Source organism: Alosa pseudoharengus, unplaced genomic scaffold, assembly GCF_046254945.1.
Source record: "Alosa pseudoharengus isolate Yale_2024_CS ecotype anadromous, Long Island Sound unplaced genomic scaffold, YU_APseudo_1.1 YU_APseudo_1.1_scf_11, whole genome shotgun sequence".
Classification (NCBI taxonomy): domain Eukaryota; kingdom Metazoa; phylum Chordata; class Actinopteri; order Clupeiformes; family Clupeidae; genus Alosa; species Alosa pseudoharengus.
Window position 1 is genome coordinate 39692244 of NW_027468576.1, and position 20118 is coordinate 39712361.

The window sequence follows — 20118 nt, forward strand, 5'->3', positions numbered from 1 at the left end:
ACAGTCTTTTCTGCAAATCTGGGTGTGCCACATACAACTTCAACTTTCTTTTCATTATTACTGATCCTGGAGCCAGTGGAGCTCAAGTGGACTCCAGAACACTTGGATATGTTCTTTGTTTCTTGGTATTTATGGTTATGGTTATGGTTATGGGATTTTGCAGACGCCTTTGTCCAAAGCGGCACACAAATACAAAAACAACATAATATTTAAAATATAACAGGGAACAGATTAGAATGTTGGTCAAAGTATAATAAGGAGAATAGCAATAGTAAACAACAATGTCAATTCAATCAATAGCCTAATAAAATAAGCAATGAAAATGAGGGAAAAAGCAATAATAAACAATAATGTCCATTCAATCAATAATTTAAAAAACAATGACATGGTAGGAGAATATAAATAATAAACAATAATGTCAGATTAATCAACGGCCTAATGGAAATAAAACAATATTATACAAACTTATATTTCCAATACAAACAATATTTCCCCACACAAATCACCTGGTTTCTTGGTATTTCCCCACAAATCACCTGGTTTCTTGGTATTTCCACACACAAATCACTTGGTTTATTTGATCTTAACTGTGGATATCTATCTTTTGTAATACTGATGGTGTTTGCATTTTTGCAAGTCACAGTATGATCATGTTGTTGACACACATCATCAGAATGTTGACACTGTCAGGAAATGAACTCTGCCTCTGATTCCTTCTTTGCATACATTATTTAAATATGTCTCTGTTCAAGAGAACTTACTGGCTCTGCTGGTTCTGTGATTCATGGCTGAAGTTAATCACAAATGTGCAGGCAGGCATACAGTATGATTTTAAAGGGTGGGTCTTAAATTACCAATAAAATATGCATTGCTTGCTAGGTTTCATTTCCTCTTGATTCTCATTTTCTTCCTTCAGTTTTCAGGTGAGACTGAAAACAAACGCTCTGCCAACCTACGGTATAGCCAACCTACTTGACTTGTGACTGAGGTGAGTACAAAATTGATATTCCAATTATTTGTAGATTTTCCTCATGATTATCATCACATTGTCATGATAGGAGATTAATATTCAAACTATCATACTGAGTTTTTTTTATCAGCTTACAATAAAAACTGATTGATGTAAAAAAGCACAATGTGGTGATCATGGCTATTGATAGGTTTATCAAATGCATTATGCTGTTTGATTTATTTTGCAATGAAATGTGAAAAATGAATGACAACTTCAAGCACAACTTCTACACTGAAATTAGAAGAGCAGATAAACACGGCCTCCAGATGGCGCTCTCATCCGAGTGTGCACAGCGTTACCAAACATGTAGTTTAAGTGCATCTCATTTGGAAATGTATCATAGTTATAATCAGGCTCAACACAATGAATGAATTGAGTGAGCCCACCCTCCAGACTGTGATTTTGAGTGGAACTAGCAGTGCCCTGGCCAGAACTAAGGGGCTCCGTCACTACTGAACAATTCAAACTCTGAAAGCAGCCAGGGAACAAATGGGGCCTAATGTTCTTGTATAGTTTTATGTAAAAAACAGAGGCGCACTATGCGCTCATCCATTATGGAGACATTGATAATGGGCTAAGCCTGAAACGTTTGTTTCCCAGTTTTTTGTCCGTAGACTTATTGTAAAAACCTCGGCTCTAAATACAAATTTGTATTAGTATCAAGCCCTTGAGTGCGCCTCTGTTTTTTCTACTGTAGCCTAATACTCAACTTTTGGAGTTCACGCACCAGGCAAAACATTACAAACTCAAGGCGCAGACGCCGATTCGCAATTTTTCCTAGTTTTATGTAAACAAATTCATTTTTTGAAATAAATATTAAGTAATAAATGAATACAGCAAAACATTATTCACTCAATAATGCTTTCAGAGGTATAAAATACATGATAGTCCACTCCTGATGCTTTCAGATGTAATAGTGGTCCAAAAACCAATAAGTTTCAGCAATGTAGGCGCGCTCACTCAAACACTTAATAAAATATTTGGGTGCGAGTTAAAAATGTCTGTCTTGAAGTGGAAGAAACCGCACTCTCTCTGAAGACGGCTTGACGCCGAAACGCGTTTGTGGTCAAGGACATGGTGCAATAAAACCTTTTATAAGTGTAATACACAAGAGAGTGCGGTTTCCTCCACCCCAAAAACCAATAGTCTCGAGACGAAACTCAAAGAAGCTCACCACAGTTTTGGAACGATTCCATAAATTAAAGTTATTACTTTTGATTAAAGCCACTGAGTTGAATCAGTGCTTCTGTGTCAGACTGAGTATACGCAGCAGTTTGCCTTGGCACGTTTCCCGTCCACAAACGCACCAGGGTATGACTGACATGCTTTTCCTCAACAGGAAGTGTTTTTGAAAATGTTTTTCTGAATATATGCCTAGGGCTTATTTTGAATGTCAGAGTGCATTCCGCATTTCATCTTTTCGAGATGGGTCTATGGGCCTCCAATGGCAGAGGAAAGATATGTGATAATGAAAATAAGAAAGATATGTGATAATGAAAACTAGAATTGCGTTTCCGAGGAACTGAAAGAATGGGTTTGATCAGATGCAGGTCGCCAAAAGGATTGCGACGGTACCTCATTTTTGAAAATCAGGCACACGGATCAAAAGTTATCTGCATTAACGTAACGTCCAATAAGCCAAAATGCATAAATAATGCGGTTGCTATGCTGGTTGCTAGAGTTATCATGCTTGTTGTAATGGTAGTTGTTAGGGTCGAATTATAGTGGTGGTTTCGAGGTTGTTGCTAGGGTAATTTAGCCTGGGTGTTCCCATGCTGCCTTGCGTGCGATTTGATTCACGCTGCTAAGGCAGCCTGGAAACTACCGCCCTAATTTTTGCCTCAGATAGGGAACCAATCACAGAACAGGGGGGAAAGCAAGACGATGATGAGCTATGCACAGACGCATTTGATAGACATCCGTGGCACCCAATAAACGGATCTGGGCATTTTTTTCAAATACGAGAAAATGAACGTTTGGTTCCCAGACCACGTCTCATTGAGTGGTGGCGCTAGCCAGGCTAAGGGTAATTAGCATGGTTGCTAGGGTGTTGCTAGGGTAATTAGGATGGTTGCTAGGGCAGTGCTAGGTTGATATTATAGTGATGTTTGCTAGGTTGTTGCTAGGGAAATTAAAATGGTTGCTAGGGTACTGGTGGTTGTATTTTAAATAACACAGTTGCTATGGTGGTTGCTAGGGTTAAAGCCAATCAATAGGGCGATTCGACTTCATGTAGCCGCCTGCAGCCGTCTTAAGCTGACTCTGCATAAAGTGATTATTTTAAGAGATACGTTTTCAGACCTTTGTAATGCTTCATACAGTGATGCAGGTCTACTGCTGTGAATAGGCTACAACTCATTTTTACAGCCTACTACTGTATAGTTAACTTTGGCCTTGGTGCCCTGACATGTGGCCTTTGTGCCCCCCACCAAATATGCCCCACTGAAAGCCAAGTGGCCTTGCCCCTAAAATGGTGAAATTCCAAGCCTGGTTAGCACCATCATCTTGGATAAAGTTCTCTTTCAAGCAAGAACGTAACATTGCGTTGACGACACCACAAATGAACCAGAATGCATTGCAACACCACAACACATTTATTTTCTGTGAACATAATATATATTATACATTTTCATACTTGTGTGATGATGTGATGATAATCATGAGGAAAATTTACAAACCATCGTTTTAAGTGTCATGGTTATGTTGGCTATAAATAGTATACACAACCACATTCTGATTAACTGTGTCCGTAAGCTCCACAGATTGTGGCAGGGCATTGACATCATAAAACGCTTCTTGCAGTGACTTTGCGTTGACTGAACTTGTGACATTGGTGCTGATTAGAAGTACATGAAGTTTGAGTGAATGAGACTATCTAAATGTTATGTTCTATACAGCAGTACACATGGTTGGGGTTAAATGGTACTGGCCAGGCATTAACTGGGCTTAATGAATTGGCAAAATAGCTTTTTTTTAACTACCTGTATGAACATGGATTGACTTTAAAAAAAAGATGGGACAGCGTCTTTTTTTACATAACCTTTACAACGGGTGCTGGTTACACATTAAACTGGGCTTCATGGATTGGCGATAGTCGAGCGACGAGTACGAATGAACAGGTATGATAAGGGATCAGATTCCAAAAATAATTCTGTGGAAATGCATGGATTCCAGTTGCTGCTACTGGAAGCAACTGGAATCCATACATTTCCACGGAATTATTTTTGGAATACTTTCATACGTTCACACTCGGTATCATGTTTCAACACACTTCAGGTCAATATCACACTGGAATTCTCCTTTATGAAGAACAATGGTAGGCTTACTCTGCAAGCCTGTGGACCTGATCAAATCCACTAATAAAAAAAGATTAGATGTGTGAAAATAAGATGTGTGATAATGAAAATAAGAAAAGATTGAAACACTTACAGTAGGATGCCTACGCAGATTACTGCTTTGCCCCTAATGCCTACGCAGATTACTGCTTTGCCCCTAATGCCTACGCAGATTACTGCTTTGCCCCCAATGCCTACGCAGATTACTGCTTTGCCCCCAATGCCTACGCAGATTACTGCTTTGCCCCCAATGCCTACGCAGATTACTGCTTTGCCCCCAATGCCTACGCAGATTACTGCTTTGCCCCTAATGCCTACGCAGATTACTGCTTTGCCCCCAATGCCTACGCAGATTACTGCTTTGCCCCCAATGCCTACGCAGATTACTGCTTTGCCCCTAATGCCTACGCAGATTACTGCTTTGCCCCCAATGCCTACGCAGATTACTGCTTTGCCCCTAATGATGATAAATAGAAGAAGAAGAAAATGTAAAAACACACAAAGCATTTCATGTCACACAGTCGGCATTTCAATCATTTCTGTGCAAAATGAGGCTTTGAATGTAGAAACGATAACCTGACTCCGCCAGATGGTTTGCTTCACATTTACTCGGCATATCCATCTTGGGACGTTCCGTTGGAGAACTTTTGGGAAGGGGAGAAATACTGGTTAGCTGATTGGATAAACCATCTGTCTATCACCATCATTTGTCTATCACCACCACCTGGGTCGTCGGCCCAAATCAACCAATGAGATCAATGAAGCGTATGACGTACTAACAGAGTGTCGGTGAAAATACAACCACAAGCTGATCTCAGGATCCGATTTCCTCCATTAGCCCACTGTTTGACACCCATCACCGTGAGTAAACTGTAAGAAGACGTTCCATGTCCTCCAGAGGTCTGCAGACAGCACGTTGTTGATAAAAGGTAATTAGAAGTGTCAACCCTTACTCATTTGCTTCTGACAGAAATTAACAAGGGATTTATGATGCCATTTACAAATGTTAGTTAGAGAAGTTACTGTGTAATTTGTGTTTCATTTTTTTAAATTCAGGAAAAAGACTAAACAAAAGACAAATCAAAAGCTAAAAGCAAAGTCTCATTTAGGCCTAGCTAGCTCATTTTTTAGCTCATTCACTTTTAGCAAGTGCTTACAAAGTAATGTTATGATCATGGATGTTATTATGTTATTATATGTTATTGTTACTTGTAATATGATGATGGTGGTGGTGATGATGGTGGTGATGATGGTGATGATGATGATGGTGATGATGATGGTGATGGTGATGATGATGATGGTGGTGATGATGATGGTGATGATGATGATGGTGATGATGATGGTGATGATGATGGTGATGGTGATGATGATGATGGTGGTGATGATGATGATGATGATGGTGATGATGATGATGGTGGTGATGATGGTGATGATGATGGTGATGATGATGGTGGTGATGATGATGGTGATGATGATGATGGTGGTGATGATGATGGTGATGATGATGGTGATGATGATGATGGTGATGATGATGGTGATGGTGATGATGATGATGGTGATGGTGATTATTGTTATTATTACCAAGTTGCCCATTAGCACATTACCCCACTCTGCTTTACTCCATTTCCTCTAGAGCCACCTGCCTCTGCTCCACCTGCTCCACCTGCCTCTGCTCCACCTGCCTCTGCTTCACCTGCTCCACCTGCCTCTGCTCCACCTGCCTCTGCTCCACCTGCCTCTGCTCCACCTGCCTCTGCTTCACCTGCTCCACCTGCATCTGCTCCACCTGCCTCTGCTCCACCTGCCTCTGCTCCACCTGCCCCACCTGCCTCTGCCCCACCTGCCTCTGCTCCACCTGCCTCTGCTCCACCTGCCTCTGCTCCACCTGCCCCACCTGCCTCTGCCCCACCTGCCTCTGCTCCACCTGCCTCTACTCCACCTGGGCCACCTGCCTCTGCTCCACCTGCCTCTGCTCCACCTGCCTCTGCTCCACCTGCCCCACCTGCCTCTGCTCCACCTGCCTCTGCTCCACCTGGGCCACCTGCCTCTGCTCCACCTGCCTCTGCCCCACCTGCCTCTGCTCCACCTGCCTCTGCTCCACCTGCCTCTGCTCCACCTGGGCCACCTGCCTCTGCTCCACCTGCCTCTGCTCCACCTGGGCTACCTGCCTCCTCCACACTAGTGCAGCCTGTTCCTGCTTCACCGTGACGCCTCGTGTTGTTTTTGTTGTTGTAAATTATGCCAGGATCCACATTTACATTGTGCATCACATGCCAGGCCCATATCTGGGTAGCTTGCACAAGGTGCAGGGAGTGTGGAGCTGACCAGCCCATGAGAGTGGCAACAGATCATCCTAAACATCCTCAACATAGGGAGAGGGCTGCTGGCCTGGTGAGTTGGTCAGTAACTCATTTAGAAGTGTATGGACTGCTGTTGTACAAATAAAGTGAAGTAAAGGGAATGGTACTTTTCCACATTTACTGAAGCAGGAGCAGGGTGTGGCACCACTGGGATTGGGCTTTGAACCAGGGCTCAGAGCAACACTACCACTGTTCCAACATACTCCCAATACCCCAGTACAACCTCATGTATGTTTGTAGGTGGCTATTCACACCCCCAATACCCCAGAGCAACCTCATGTATGTTTGTAGGCGGCTATTCAGTTGCTGGTCTTTAACTGTGGTGATTGAAATAATAAAACTATAAGATGAAATACAATAATTAAACTAGTAGTCTATAAGACACATGTCAAATGTGTCCTGTGTGACTGTGAAGTGCATTTATTTCACACAAACCTCGAAAGTTACTTGACAGATGACAGCTGGCAGCTACAGTACGTCCTTCTACAACATTTGTGAAAACTATCAAGAGCTAGTATTGCCTTGTTGAAAGCTATGGCAATAACAGCTGGAAACACATATTGCTTTGCATGATGGCTCACAACTCTCTTTCTAACTCTTACCCTAACCCTTAAAGTTGTGTAAAAGTGAATCCTCACTCACTCACTATTATTGCTGTTGCTAAACCAATTTGTCCAGGACCAGGTATTAACAAACAACACATAATTATTACAAACATGAATCACATACCTCTACAACATCCCAATAAAACATATTTAACAAAAATAATGCTTCAGAAACTTGCATTAATTTTTTACTAGAACTACTTATTGTGGGTGAGTTTGAAAGCAAGAATCATGAGTGCAGAAACTGACTACCCAGTTGATTGACAGCTTGGTCCTTCAAGAAATGGCAAACGCATACAGAACAATCAGTAGCTAGGGTTAGGTCAGGGAAATCAATGACAATAGAGGAAAAAGCAAAAGGGTGAGAGAAATGTCAATAAAAGAAAAGAAAAAGCAGTTGGAAAAAGCTAATTATATAAGGGAAAGCAAAATGTGTACATTTCCACGATTTTATATTTCCTTATTTATTATTTTCTTTATCTCTCTTCCATTCCATGACTTTTTTTTGTCCATTGACCCACTCGAACAGCTGCCTCCCCAGGCTCAGATTGATAAATGAAGCAATGCCGACAGAAAGGTTGGACAGTTTAGACTAGAGTAGGGATTTGGGACTAACCAGAAGTGTTTAGACAGAAATGTGCCTCTAAACCTTTAAATGTAAAATACAGTTTGTATGTTTGGAGGGGAATCTGTATGGGAGTAAGTGCTAAGATATACCTTGAGGTCAGCTGCGTAGTGAAAGGAAAGGTCATGTCTATGAGTGATCTGCATGTAGATTCAAAAGAGAAGCGGCCCATGAACTGAACCCTGAGGAACACCATAGGAGAGGTGGAGGAGGAGGTGTTGTGTGATAAAGTGTCTATTTGTGAGGTACAATCTTTACCATTAAAGGGTAATATCAGTGATTCCAATATAGATAAAAGGCCAGAAAAAAGTAAATCACTTCTAAATTTGATGCGTGTTGTGGTCAACAGGTTATTCTTAAAACATTGACATTTCTTACATTTGAGTTGCTGGATTAACTTTTTTCTTTAATTGTCATTATAGCTCCCAGTGCGGTTGGTAATGGCTGAGAAGACAGAAGGAAAGTCATCTCCATTTAGCTTTGCATTCACCGCTCCCAACTCTGAATGTAACCTTCGGTCCTCGCCTGAGACAAAACCAGTCATGTCTGGGAAAGGAAAGACAATAATTGCACCGCCAACATTTACTATATCTTCAAGTCAAAATGGTGAGAACAAACCAAAAACCATTGATGGCACAAACAAGTATTTAACATACCATGTGCAGCTGGTGATTTCTTGTCTTTTTCTTCCTTTCTTCATCATAGAATACACTATAGTGTCCCTCTTTATTAAACCTATAGAATATATAAAGACTCAGTGTCCCTCTTTAATAAACCTATAGAAAAGACTTAGTGTCCCTTTTCATCAAACCTATACAAAGACTTAGTGTCCCTCTTTATCAAACCTATACGATATATAAATACTTATTTAACAGTGTCCCTCTTTATCAAACCTATACGAAATATAAATACTTATTTAACAGTGACCCTATTTATGAAACCTATACGATATATAAATACTTATTTAACAGTGGCCCTCTTTATCAAACCTATACGATATATAAATACTTATTTAACAGTGGCCCTCTTTATCAAACCTATACGATATATAAATACTTATTTAACAGTGTCCCTCTTTATCAAACCTGTACAATATATAAATACTTATTTAACAGTGGCCCTCTTCTTTATCTGGCAGCCTGTCCTAGTTCAGAGGAATCTCCGTGGAGGCAGGTGGACTGGTCAGCGGGGTAATACTAAAATAATATTTTATATATTATTATTCTGTTCTGTGTTTCTCTGTGATCTTGCCACGAGTAGTATTGCTCCTTATTGGTTATGCAGTTAAAGTAGTTACTGGCTCTTTCTCTCTTTCTAAGTGGTCAGTTATGTAGCACCATGGTTCTCAGTGTTTCTAAAGTATATGTTGCTCTTTTTCCCTGTGGTCCTATAATGAAATGTATCTACTTATTATCTACTTATTACTTATCTACTTATTATCTACTTATTACTTATCTACTTATTACTTATCTACTTTAGTGTTAGTGCTAGTGGCTTTATGGAATCATATACTGTGTGTTGTAGTGTTAGTGTAGTGCTCTCTTCGTGGAATCATATACTGTGTGCAAAATCTATTGTAACCACAGAGCTCCGGTGGAGTCCATTCGCTCATATAAGCCGGCCCCTGACTCAGTTCCTGCTGCCCGAGTTCTTCTGGTTGGCCCGGTCGGAGTTGGCAAGTCCAGTTTCATCAACTCCATCCAGTCCGTGTTCTATGGACGGGTCGTGAACCGGACCATGGTGGGAACATCTCTTAACTCATCCGTCAGCTTCACCAAGCAGGTACAGGAAGTGACCATGACAACGGAGATGATGGGGGTGAAATCTACATTCTGATTGGTTGGGGATCATCTACTTCTCTATGGTTATATGGTGGTTTGATGATAGCCCCATACACAAACACTCATCCTGGGTGTAGGGTTGCCACATTTGATTTGGGAAAATCTGGGACATTCATTGCCGACCCCCATAATGTTAAATGCCTTTAATTATACTAGGCCTATTACTGATTTTAAATAATAATTTATTAACAAATGCTGCAAATGTTATACTGTTTAACTATAAATGGTGCATTCATTGTCACTTTAAGGTTGCTGAGTCTAAACGGTTCTTATAATGCCCTTTCACCAGCTCTTTTAAGATATAAGGCTAATATATAAAACATTAACAATACTATGCATAATATTAAGTTGTTAGCCTACCCACTCCGTAAAGTTACCCATTTTCACCCTGTTGGTGTTGTGTAGGCCTACTGTGTATCTCTTTATCTTCGCCGCTGGCCCTGGCTTTGATTGTAGGCCTACATCCTCCTCCGTCTCGCGCCCCATTTTATCAAACCAAATCGAACCAAAATTACTTTTTTTTTTACTAGGCTACCCTCTCCAATCTGTTGCCTACCCGCACGCACTCACTCTCTTGGACATTCTTGCTGCGCGCGGCCGGTAGTTGTTAGGTGATGCTGATGGTTAAGGTAAACTTTCGTTTCGCAGGTCTGCATTACAACCAATCAAATAAGCGCATGCCTGCCTCCGACAGCAGGATACAATCAAGATAACTTAAGAAAAATAGTAGGATTGCAGGAGCGGAACGTAGGTTTTATTGAAAGTGAAACTAGGGAATACTTAAAAAAATAGAAGTGTCTTTGCACCAAAAAACGGGACATTTGGTGTCCCGGGAAAGATTATCAATTTTCCGGGACAGACATTAAAAAAAGAGAACAATCCCGGGAAAACCAGAACGTGTGGTAACCCTACGGCTGGGTGTAGAAGTAGTCCCTCTCTGGGTGTGGCTGTGCATGGGTGTAGGTTCTTCTTTACACAATTTTTGAAAGCTACTATTCACTGAGAGTGAGTACAGCAGGTTATCAAGCCATGCTAAAGGATCTACTTCCTCATGTACAACTTGCCATGCTAAAGGATCTAACTACTTCCTCATGTGCAACTTGCCATGCTAAAGGATCTACTTTCTCATGTACAACTTGCCATGCTAAAGGATCTACAGTATTTATTTCCTCATGTACAACTTGCCATGCTAAAGGATCTAACTACTTCCTCATGTACAACTTGCCATGTTAAAGGATCTACTTCCTCATGTGCAACTTGCCATGCTAAAGGATCTAACTACTTCCTCATTTGCAACTTGTCCTGCTAAAGGATCTAACTACTTCCTCATGTGCAACTTGCCATGCTAAAGGATCTAACTACTTCCTCATGTACAACTTGCCATGCCAAAGGATCTAACTACTTCCTCATGTGCAACTTGCCATGCTAAAGGATCTACTTCCTCATGTGCAACTTGCCATGCTAAAGGATCTACTTCCTCATGTGCAACTTGCCATGCTAAAGGATCTACAGTATTTATTTCCTCATGTACAACTTGCCATGCTAAAGGATCTAACTACTTCCTCTTGTACAACTTGTTTCACCTCCATAGCTGCAGTCATTTCAGCTCTATGGCAGCAGAGACAGAGATGGAGAGAGTATGGCTCTGGTCCTGTCTGACATGGTGGGACTCGGGGAGACCAACGGACTCACGCTTCACGACACACTGGCCGTCATCAAGGGGCACGTTCCAGAGGGACACACGGTACTGGACATACTTCCCTGTTGTGTTTCCCAAACTTTTTTTCTCTTGTAGCACTTTACTATGAGCACTCAGTTTGTTCACAGGTGTCCATACAAACTATGTATTTAATACCTAACTAACTCATAAACACACTACATTAGACCACAGGTGTCCATACAAATTATGTATTTAATACCTAACTAACTCATAAACACACTTCAGGTGTTGAGCGAAAGTGCCGAACAAAGAAAAAGTTAGCTAATAAGTCATAACAATAAGACCATACATCTAAACAAAGTCCATACATCTACACAAACTAAGTGTGATTATTTGTGGCAAGACAGCATTCGTTTTTTTAAGAAAAAAGTTTGCACACTCCTTGGTACTCTTTTTTTGAGTTTATTTTCTCATTATTTGGCACATGACGTTTCAACCTTGCGGTCTTCCTCAGATTCACAAGACAGCATTAGTAGCAGCGACAAGAAAATAGATAAGATAAATAAAAATAAATAAGAAAAATAAAACAAGACCAAAAACATCATTAAAAGCAAGTAAGAAAAAATACTGTATGTCTTGAGATTGGATTTGAAGGAGGTAATTGTAGGGGAGGATTTGATATGTGGAGGGTATTACAGAGCTTTGGAGCAGCTACAGAAAAAGCTCGGTGGCCACGGGGTTTTGAGGCGTGTACGTGGGACAGCAAGCAGTAGTTGGTCTTGTGACCTGAGTGACCTGGTAGTAGAGTGTGGGGGCAGAAGTTTAGAGATGGTAGGTGGGGCTAAACCTTTAAGGGCTTTAAAAACAAAAAGTTAAATTTTAAACTCAATCCTGAATTTGACAGGAAGCAAGTGTAGCTGAGCTACAATTGGCGTTATGTGATCACTCTTTTTGGTGTTGGTAAGGAGCCTAGCAGCAGCGTTTTGTACAAGCTGGAGTTTATTTAGATTTGTTTGTGACATGCCAATGTACGGAGAATTGCAGTAGTCTAAGCGGGAGGAGATATAGGCATGGATAACGGTTTCAAGATCAGTTGCGGACAGAATGGGTTTCAGCTTGGCTATGGTTCTTAATTGGTAGAAACTGCCTTTGACTACACTGCTGACTTGATTGTTAAAATTCAAGGAGCCATCTAGCTGAATGCCCAGGTTTTTGACTAGGCCATGCAGGGTAAGTGAGAGAGGACCAAGTGCATTGCCTAGGTTGGCGACAGAGGAGGGGGAGCCAAATAGAATTATTTCTGGTTTGCTTTCATTTAATTGCAAAAAGTTGCATGCCATCCAGGATTTGATATCCTCAAGACAGCTAAGACAGTTTGTTGAGGGTGGAAGTGCAAATTGGACTGAAGGGCAGATAGAGCTGTGTGTCATCAGCATAGCAGTGATATTGGATGTTGTGCTTCTGGAGGATGGAGCCCAGGGGCAGCATGTAAAGGGAGAAGAGCAAGGGGGCCTAGAATGGAACCTTGGGGGACACCATATTTACTTGCAGCAATGGAGGAAGACTGGTTACCTACTTTGACACAAAAGGTAACTAACTCATAAACACACTACATTAGACCACAGGTGTCCATACAAACTATGTATTTAATACCTAACTAACTCATAAACACAATGTTGAGTGCAGGTCCTTATAAGGTGATCATGAAGATATGGTCTGGGGTACATATTTGTAATGAGCGATATTATATTCTTACATGACAAACTCAAGATACTATTTTTATATTTAATAGAAACTGAGTTGTTCTATACATGTGCATCACTACAAAGCTGTATATTTGTAGGCCATCATTAGATAAGAATGAACATCTTCCTGTCTTATAAGGGCTATAAAGGCATTTAGGACATTAAGAGACGGCATTCCATATGAAACCAGCGTTAAATATCTTTTCCATTTGTCATCTGAGCATGAAACCTTTAATATAAAACCAGCGTTATGTTGTAAGGATACAGTATGTCCTTCTGACTGGTGTTGCTGACTCATTCTCTTGTTCTTTCTCTCTCTCTCTCTATCTCTCTCTCTCTCTCTCACTAGTTCAGCGCCTGCTGTCCTGTTATGACGGACACTCCAGGCTATGTGAAGGAGCCTTCCCTTGCAGAGAAGGTCCACTGTGTGGTCTTTGTGGTCAGTGGCCTGGAGATCTCCTCCTACTCGGACACCATGAAGTCCACTCTCCACCAGCTCAGAGAGCACATCAGCGCCCTGGGTGAGAGAGAAGAATCTGCTATGTGTAATTCTGTTTTTCATGGGGGGAAGGGGTGGGGAGAAGGATGGGGGTCATGTCTCTGTCACTAATAATTATCTAAGCTCTCTGTAATTGATCTGTAAACTGTCATTAATAAGAACTGTCACTGTAATAATAATGCACTGTGCAATAAGGATCCAAGCTCTCTGTAATTGATCTGTAAACTGTCATTGTAGCCTAATAATTCCTGATGCATTGTTAAAAATGATGTGAAGCAAGTTTGATCCCTGTCTGAGAATGTCAATGTTACTGCAGGTGTCCAGCAGGTGGCGGTGTTGACTCACGTGGATAAAGTCTGTGCCAAAACAGCCAGGGACATCTCCCAGGTGTACAATGGTTCACTTTTGAAGCAAGCGGTAAGACCTGTACTGATGACAGTCTGTGGATTAGGGGAGGTTTTGACCTGTGAGAGGTGTCTCTCAAATACATAAACATTCATGCAAATGTACACTGTGCCTGCAATGTACGTAATTTGAAATGTAAAAACTCCTCTACTACCTGAAATATAAAGTGTTCTGAAAAGTGTCTCTGTTCCCCATCCTCTATGGACGGCCCTGTCCTCTGTGTGTGTGTGTGTGTGTGTGTGTGCATCCTCTATGGACGGTCCCGTCCTCTGTGTGTGTGTGTGTGTGTGTGTGTCCATCCTCTATGGACGGTCCGGTCCTGTGTGTGTGTGTGTGTCTCCATCCTCTATGGACGGCCCCATCCTCTGTGTCTGTGTGTGTGTGTGTGTGTGTGTGGACGGTCCGGTCCTGTGTGTGTGTGTGTGTGTGTGTGTGTGTGCTGTCCGGTCCTGTGTGTGTGTGTGTGTCTCCATCCTCTATGGACGGTCCGGTCCTGTGTGTGTGTGTGTGTGTGTGTGTGTGTGTCTCCATCCTCTATGGACGGTCCGGTCCTGTGTGTGTGTGTGTGTGTATGTGTGTGTCTCCATCCTCTATGGATGGTCCGGTCCTGTGTGTGCCCAGGTGCTGAAGGTCGGCGATCTGCTGGGCATGCCCCTCTCCTCCATCGTGCCGGTGAAGAACTACTCTGAGGAGCTGGAGCTGGACCCACACACAGACACGCTGCTGCTCGGAGCGCTCGACCACATCCTGCAGAGCGTTGACCTCTACCTCCGAGACCACTCAGAGAGAGGCAGCCCAGAGAGGGCCGTCAGCTCGGCCTCTGCAAGTTCATAGAGGAACATAGTCCCAAAAGAAATCATCTACATTTTCTTATAGCTGAACATGTCCAAGAGATTGTTTTTTTCTTTGGTGATTGGTTTTGTTTGTACTTCTTTTTTGTTCTTGAACTACAACAACACAGCGTTCACTAGCACTATTTGAATAAGCCACCTAATATAATATTTTAGCTGCTACTCTTGCATATCTTCATAATAAAGTGGGAAGCAAATTAGGTCCTCAGATTCTTTTTTTGCGTCACTCAGCATATGGTGAGAGATTGGTCTTGCATCTTCAGTCCTACACACACACACACACACACACCTATTCATTTTGTTGTATGTTCAGAAGATATATAGGTAATGGATCATGTATGTGTTCATTGACTTGAATGTAAACTATATAAACATTAGCGTTAGATGTACTGCGCATAGTGGTGTTTAGTATGACCAAACATTAACCCTCCTATTATGTTTGGGTCAGAACTCATTTTAAGTTAAAATATTTCAAAAATATTATCCAGGTTTTGTTATTATTCAAGGTTTCAAAACAATTACACACCATAACCAAAGCTGGCCACTAGGATTGTGATGGTCTCTAATCTCTAGTGTTCCGGGTCAAATCAAATACTGAAGGCTTCACCAAGTGTTTCATTTCAAATTTAAGAGATAAGGTAAGAAACTGAAAAAATAAATCCATAAATATGGAAACTAGGATAGATAAATATGGAATCTAACTAACTAATGATGTACAACTTGACTTTGACTTGCTTGACATTATTCACTTGCTTGATATTGATACTGTTATAAGACATAGAATGAGTTGAGGCAGAAATATGACCCACACAAAGCATGACATGATGGCACATAATTATAAAAGGGGAATATTTATTTCAGAGGGAAAAAAAACAATAGTGTAGTGTTTATACTGTAATTGCATCATTTTCTCGACTGTCCAAAACTTTCTGTGGCACCTGCCGTTCTACCAGCAGAGGGCAGTGATGAGCTACTACCTGTGCACCAGTGGTGACCGGTCTGTTGCACACAGGACACAGAATGAGACAAACGTCAACACAGCATGGACTGTCCTGTGGGACTGTCCTGTATGCAGCAGGCAGCTTCATCAAGATGGTGGACTGTCCTGTATGCAGCAGGCAGCTTCATCAAGATGGTGGACTGTCCTGTATGCAGCAGGCAGCTTCATCAAGATGGTGGACTGTCCTGTATGCAGCAGGCAGCTTCATCAAGACGGTAACAGGAGCCAGATTCAAGAAGGTTAGTTTTGAAATATTCTGACCAACTGGACCGCTGTGTATCAGAGGAGTGATGCCAATTATCATGAACACATGCCTGGGCGCAGGCCAAAGGTTTGGTGTTTACCGTCATTCACTGTTAATGGTCAGCATCCTACACGTACTGATGAAGAGCTGTTCTGGAACAAGACACGGGAGCGGTTCATGGCCAACTCAAGTGATGCTCTGCTGCTGCGCTTCTTTAAAAAAAAATGTTTTTTAAACATTTCTGTAGACGTGTGTCATTACTGCAACTCGGCTCAAACTTTCAGGCGAATGAAAGGGACAACAAAAGTTAACAAAGTAACATGCAAATGCACACTTATTAATGTTAGAGTTGGAAGGAGTATTACAAGTAGAAATCGTGGAAATGGAGTTTTTTTGGTTCAGGTACACTGAAGAAAACATATAAAATGGACAATAATTTAAGAAAATAAAAATAAATAACAAAAGGATATGAAGGAATTACGTTCATGAAATGTTGTCCTCGGACTATAAATGATGTGAAGGAAACAAGAAACCGGATTCTTTGTGGGACGCTTCAGAGGCATGTTATACCAGATTGTTTTCATGGTCAGGTATGAAAACACCTGCTTTCACATCAATACAAATGACCTTGAAATGCGTTTAAAACAAATACTGATGTGTGCCAATGCAACTTTGAATTGAAATTAAAACAATATGAAATGTTATAAGCTGACAGATAAAACGTTCAAGTGGCATGTCGGAATCAGACAGACAGACAGAACCAGACAGAATCAGGCAGACAGACGGAATCAGGCAGACAGACGGAATCAGGCAGACAGACAGAATCAGGCAGACGGACGAACAGACACACACACACACACACACACACACACACACACACACACACACACACACACACACACACAGAGAGATTAAGTGAGACGTTCACATGATTTGTGTAGGTGGGCCTGCTGGGGATCATGGAGTGTGTTTTTGTAATGAGGAGATCAGCCAAAGTGTGTGTTTGACACACACACACAAACACACACATATTCATCAAGGCCAAAAGAACAAGTACAGCAAACCCCTTACATTCCATAGAAATCAAACGTGATTGTTGATAACAGACAGGTCCCCTTTTGTGTGCAAATACTGAACATATAGGCACTACGTTTTCCCCAATCAAACCAACTCTAACTACAACACCCACAATGCAATTGATCTTTTTCCCAGTACAGTCAAACCTTTCATTGCAATATTTCTATGTGTGGTCTTCATTTGGATGGAAATCCATCTTTCCCAAATAGAAGGAGTACCAGTGACAAAACTACTGTAGTTTAGTGTAAGATATTCTAACAACGTTTACCGTCTTGAAGTCTCTACCAGCAGGACGGCAAATCCAGAGAGAAAGATGTGCTTCTACTTGGGGTGTACCACCTGGACTATGTGCAGGAGGGAGTATGGAGTATTTTCTATTGCAATAGTTTCATATTGGTCAGTATCTTTAACTGTAAACATTTATGCCACCTAGCAAATAGCTGGTCCAATTAATTCTGTGCAAGATTATATGCACAACATTTGTGCAGAGGGTTTTAAAAAATCTAAAAAGAAGTCCTTGACGTGAACAAACAGGAAGTTAATGCTGTACTCTATTAAGGGTACTTAGACATGCATATAAAGAGAAAGCCCTGTGATAAAGCTTGAGCAACTCTAGCGTTCACCGCCGGCGCAAGTGAAAGTCTACGGGAAAGCACGCACCGCGCATCAGGAAGTGTCCCCAAACCCTACAGATCACGTTTACTGGACCCAGCATGGCCGTCCCTGTAGGAGTGCTACAGTACCTCTGTCTTCTACACATGCAAGTGTCCCTTTGTCCCAACAAGACCAATAAAGCGTCCAAAACAGATCTAAAGACAGGCGGAAATGGAGTGACTCTTCTAGATAGGCTGAAATATAAACCTCGTTCTGTTCCTCCTCTACAGCGGATCTCTCAAGTCTTACGTTCTCCCATCACTAGAACCCCGATCACTTCAAATAACCTCGAAAAAACGACCCTGGCTGAAATTCTACGACCTTCACCTTCTTCCTTCAACGTACATTTCACTTGGGTATCATCACAGAGCCTCTCTACTACAAGTTTCTTGGGTATCATCACAGAGCCTCTCTACTACAAGTTTCTTGGGTATCATCACAGCGGTCATCCCCCCCTAACAGCGCCTCTCAACTACAACGCTGCAGGGGGAAAGGATCCGGTCATTGTCTTCTTTAAAAAAAACAACAACAACAATCAAAACAAAACAAAACAAAAAGCTCTCCTTCTGTTCCGCGGGGCGTCTCGGAACTCGGAACTCAGAACTCCACTTTGCATGCTGGGAAGGTCTCATCCTGCATGGCCACGGTGCTGTTGCTGCCCAGGACGGTGATGGCCAGCTCTCGCTGACGCTCGTGCGTCTCCTGGTACCAGTCGTGCATCGCCAGCGAGTCAAACGTGGGGATGAGAGTCACCTGAGGAGCGGGACAGAGCGTCGCTATGGTTACGCTTTACACTTCACCACTTCCATCACAATGTTTATATTTATGTTTATGTTTACACTTAAACATAACCCTTTAGTGTGATACAATTCAGTTGTGAAAATATTTAACCACCTTCAGTAGCATTCAACAACACACATAATACTGTTTTGGTGAAAACTATCAATAGAAACAAAAGTTTTTTTTGTAACAATCTGCCATGAATTGGCTACCTTCCTGTATTCAGACCTATAGCATGCAGCTCAGAGTGTTCCAAGGAGCTGGTCAGACCTATAGCATGCAGCTCAGAGTGTTCTAAGGAGCCGGTCAGACCTATAGCATGCAGCATGAGTGTTCTAAGGAGCCGTCAAGGACACTGTACAGTCAGCCTCTCACAGCCTGTTTATATCTCGGCAACAGCCCAGAAACACACAGGCGGAGATATTGATTTGTTTAGTCATGTGAGGGGGAGAAAAAGCAGGATTTATACTGTGTGGCTTGAGCATTATCTCACCCAAGCACCTTGCTATAAGTCTGTGTGTGTGTGTGTCTGTGTGTGTGTGTCTGCCTGTGTGTGTGTCTGCCTGTGTGTGTGCCTGCCTGCCTGCCTGCCTGTGTGTGTGTGTGTGTGTGTGTGTGTGTGTGTGTGTGTGTGTGTGTGTGTGTGTGTGTCTGCCTGCCTGCCTGCTTGTGTTTGTGTGTGTGTGTGTGTGTGTGTGTGTGTGTGTCTGCCTGCGCGTGTGTGTGTGTGTGTGTCTGCCTGCGTGTGTGTGTGTGTGTGTGTGTGTGTGTGTGTGTCTGTGTGTGTGTGTGTGTATCTGCCTGCCTGCGTGTGTGTGTGTGTGTCTGTGTGTGTGTGTGTGTCTGCCTGCCTGTGTGTGTGTGCCTGAGCGGGTACCTGCACATCTGTCCATGCGGTTTTGCCCTCCAGCAGGGCGTCCAGGATGCTCCTCATGACCGCCTCCTTCTGCGGGTCGTGTCCACTCACGATGTAGCAGGACGAGCGCAGGCGGCGGAACAACTCCACGTCCACAGATGGCGCTGCTGCGCCTGAGGGCAGGTAGGCCAGGTCCAGATACACCGGCGCCGCAGAGGCCTTAGAGCCCGCAGAGCCTGAGGAAGACGATGGCAGAACCCTTCATCACAGCTACCGTAAGAAACAAGCTTCTCTCGGCAGAACCCTTCATCACAGTTACCGTAAGAAAAGAGCTTCTCTCGGCAGAACCCTTCATCACAGCTACCGTAAGAAACGGGCTTCTCTTGGGGTAAATGGGCCTGAAATCTGATAACTGTTGCAATAATAGATGCAGTGAGAAAATAAATCCCCTCTCCTGGACTCCTACGCTTTCACACAGTCCGGCTTTGTTTTCTAATCAGAAATCAGAAAGTAAGACAGGCTCCAAAGCCCTCTAATTATGGTGCTGGACCAACTATAGCACCACGGTT

General features: G+C 42.4%; 2 protein-coding genes across 5 annotated transcripts in view; one reads left to right on the forward strand and one right to left on the reverse strand.

Moving 5' to 3' along the window:
• Nucleotides 1-915: 915 nt before the first annotated feature.
• LOC143116534 (interferon-induced protein 44-like) lies at nt 916-15025 on the forward strand. 3 transcript variants are annotated; one of them, XM_076277715.1, is made up of 10 exons: nt 957-988; nt 5186-5276; nt 6593-6738; nt 8360-8543; nt 9076-9127; nt 9524-9719; nt 11370-11522; nt 13533-13704; nt 13999-14099; nt 14709-15025. In XM_076277715.1, the coding sequence occupies exons 3-10, from the start codon at nt 6679-6681 to the stop codon at nt 14919-14921; spliced, it is 1131 nt and encodes a 376-aa protein (XP_076133830.1). In that variant the 5' UTR covers nt 957-988; nt 5186-5276; nt 6593-6678; the 3' UTR covers nt 14922-15025. The 3 variants fall into 3 exon arrangements, with proteins under 3 accessions (XP_076133832.1, XP_076133830.1, XP_076133831.1); XM_076277716.1 differs by lacking the exon at nt 5186-5276; XM_076277717.1 differs by lacking the exons at nt 5186-5276; nt 6593-6738 and having other exon boundaries at nt 916-988.
• A 1375-nt stretch (nt 15026-16400) lies between these two features.
• map1sa (microtubule-associated protein 1Sa) overlaps nt 16401-20118 on the reverse strand; it is a gene marked incomplete at its 5' end in the record, with an annotated part of 35481 nt that continues 31763 nt past the window's right edge. Inside the window, 3 exon segments of one of the 2 annotated variants that reach the window (XR_012985979.1) lie at nt 16401-18284; nt 18322-18666; nt 19571-19785. Coding sequence is in view for 1 of the 2 variants with exons in the window: in XM_076279156.1 (XP_076135271.1) it covers nt 18511-18666; nt 19571-19785 (371 nt within the window). 2 annotated transcript variants of the gene reach the window in all.

Bases quoted from the DNA above. Each gene is read 5' to 3' on its own strand.
- LOC143116534 (XM_076277715.1), top strand. From the start codon at position 6,679: ATGAGAGTGGCAACAGATCATCCTAAACATCCTCAACATAGGGAGAGG. The intron at 11,523-13,532 runs GTACTGGACATA...CTCTCTCACTAG, and splicing joins ACGTTCCAGAGGGACACACG to TTCAGCGCCTGCTGTCCTGT. The intron at 14,100-14,708 runs GTAAGACCTGTA...GTGTGTGCCCAG, and splicing joins GTTCACTTTTGAAGCAAGCG to GTGCTGAAGGTCGGCGATCT.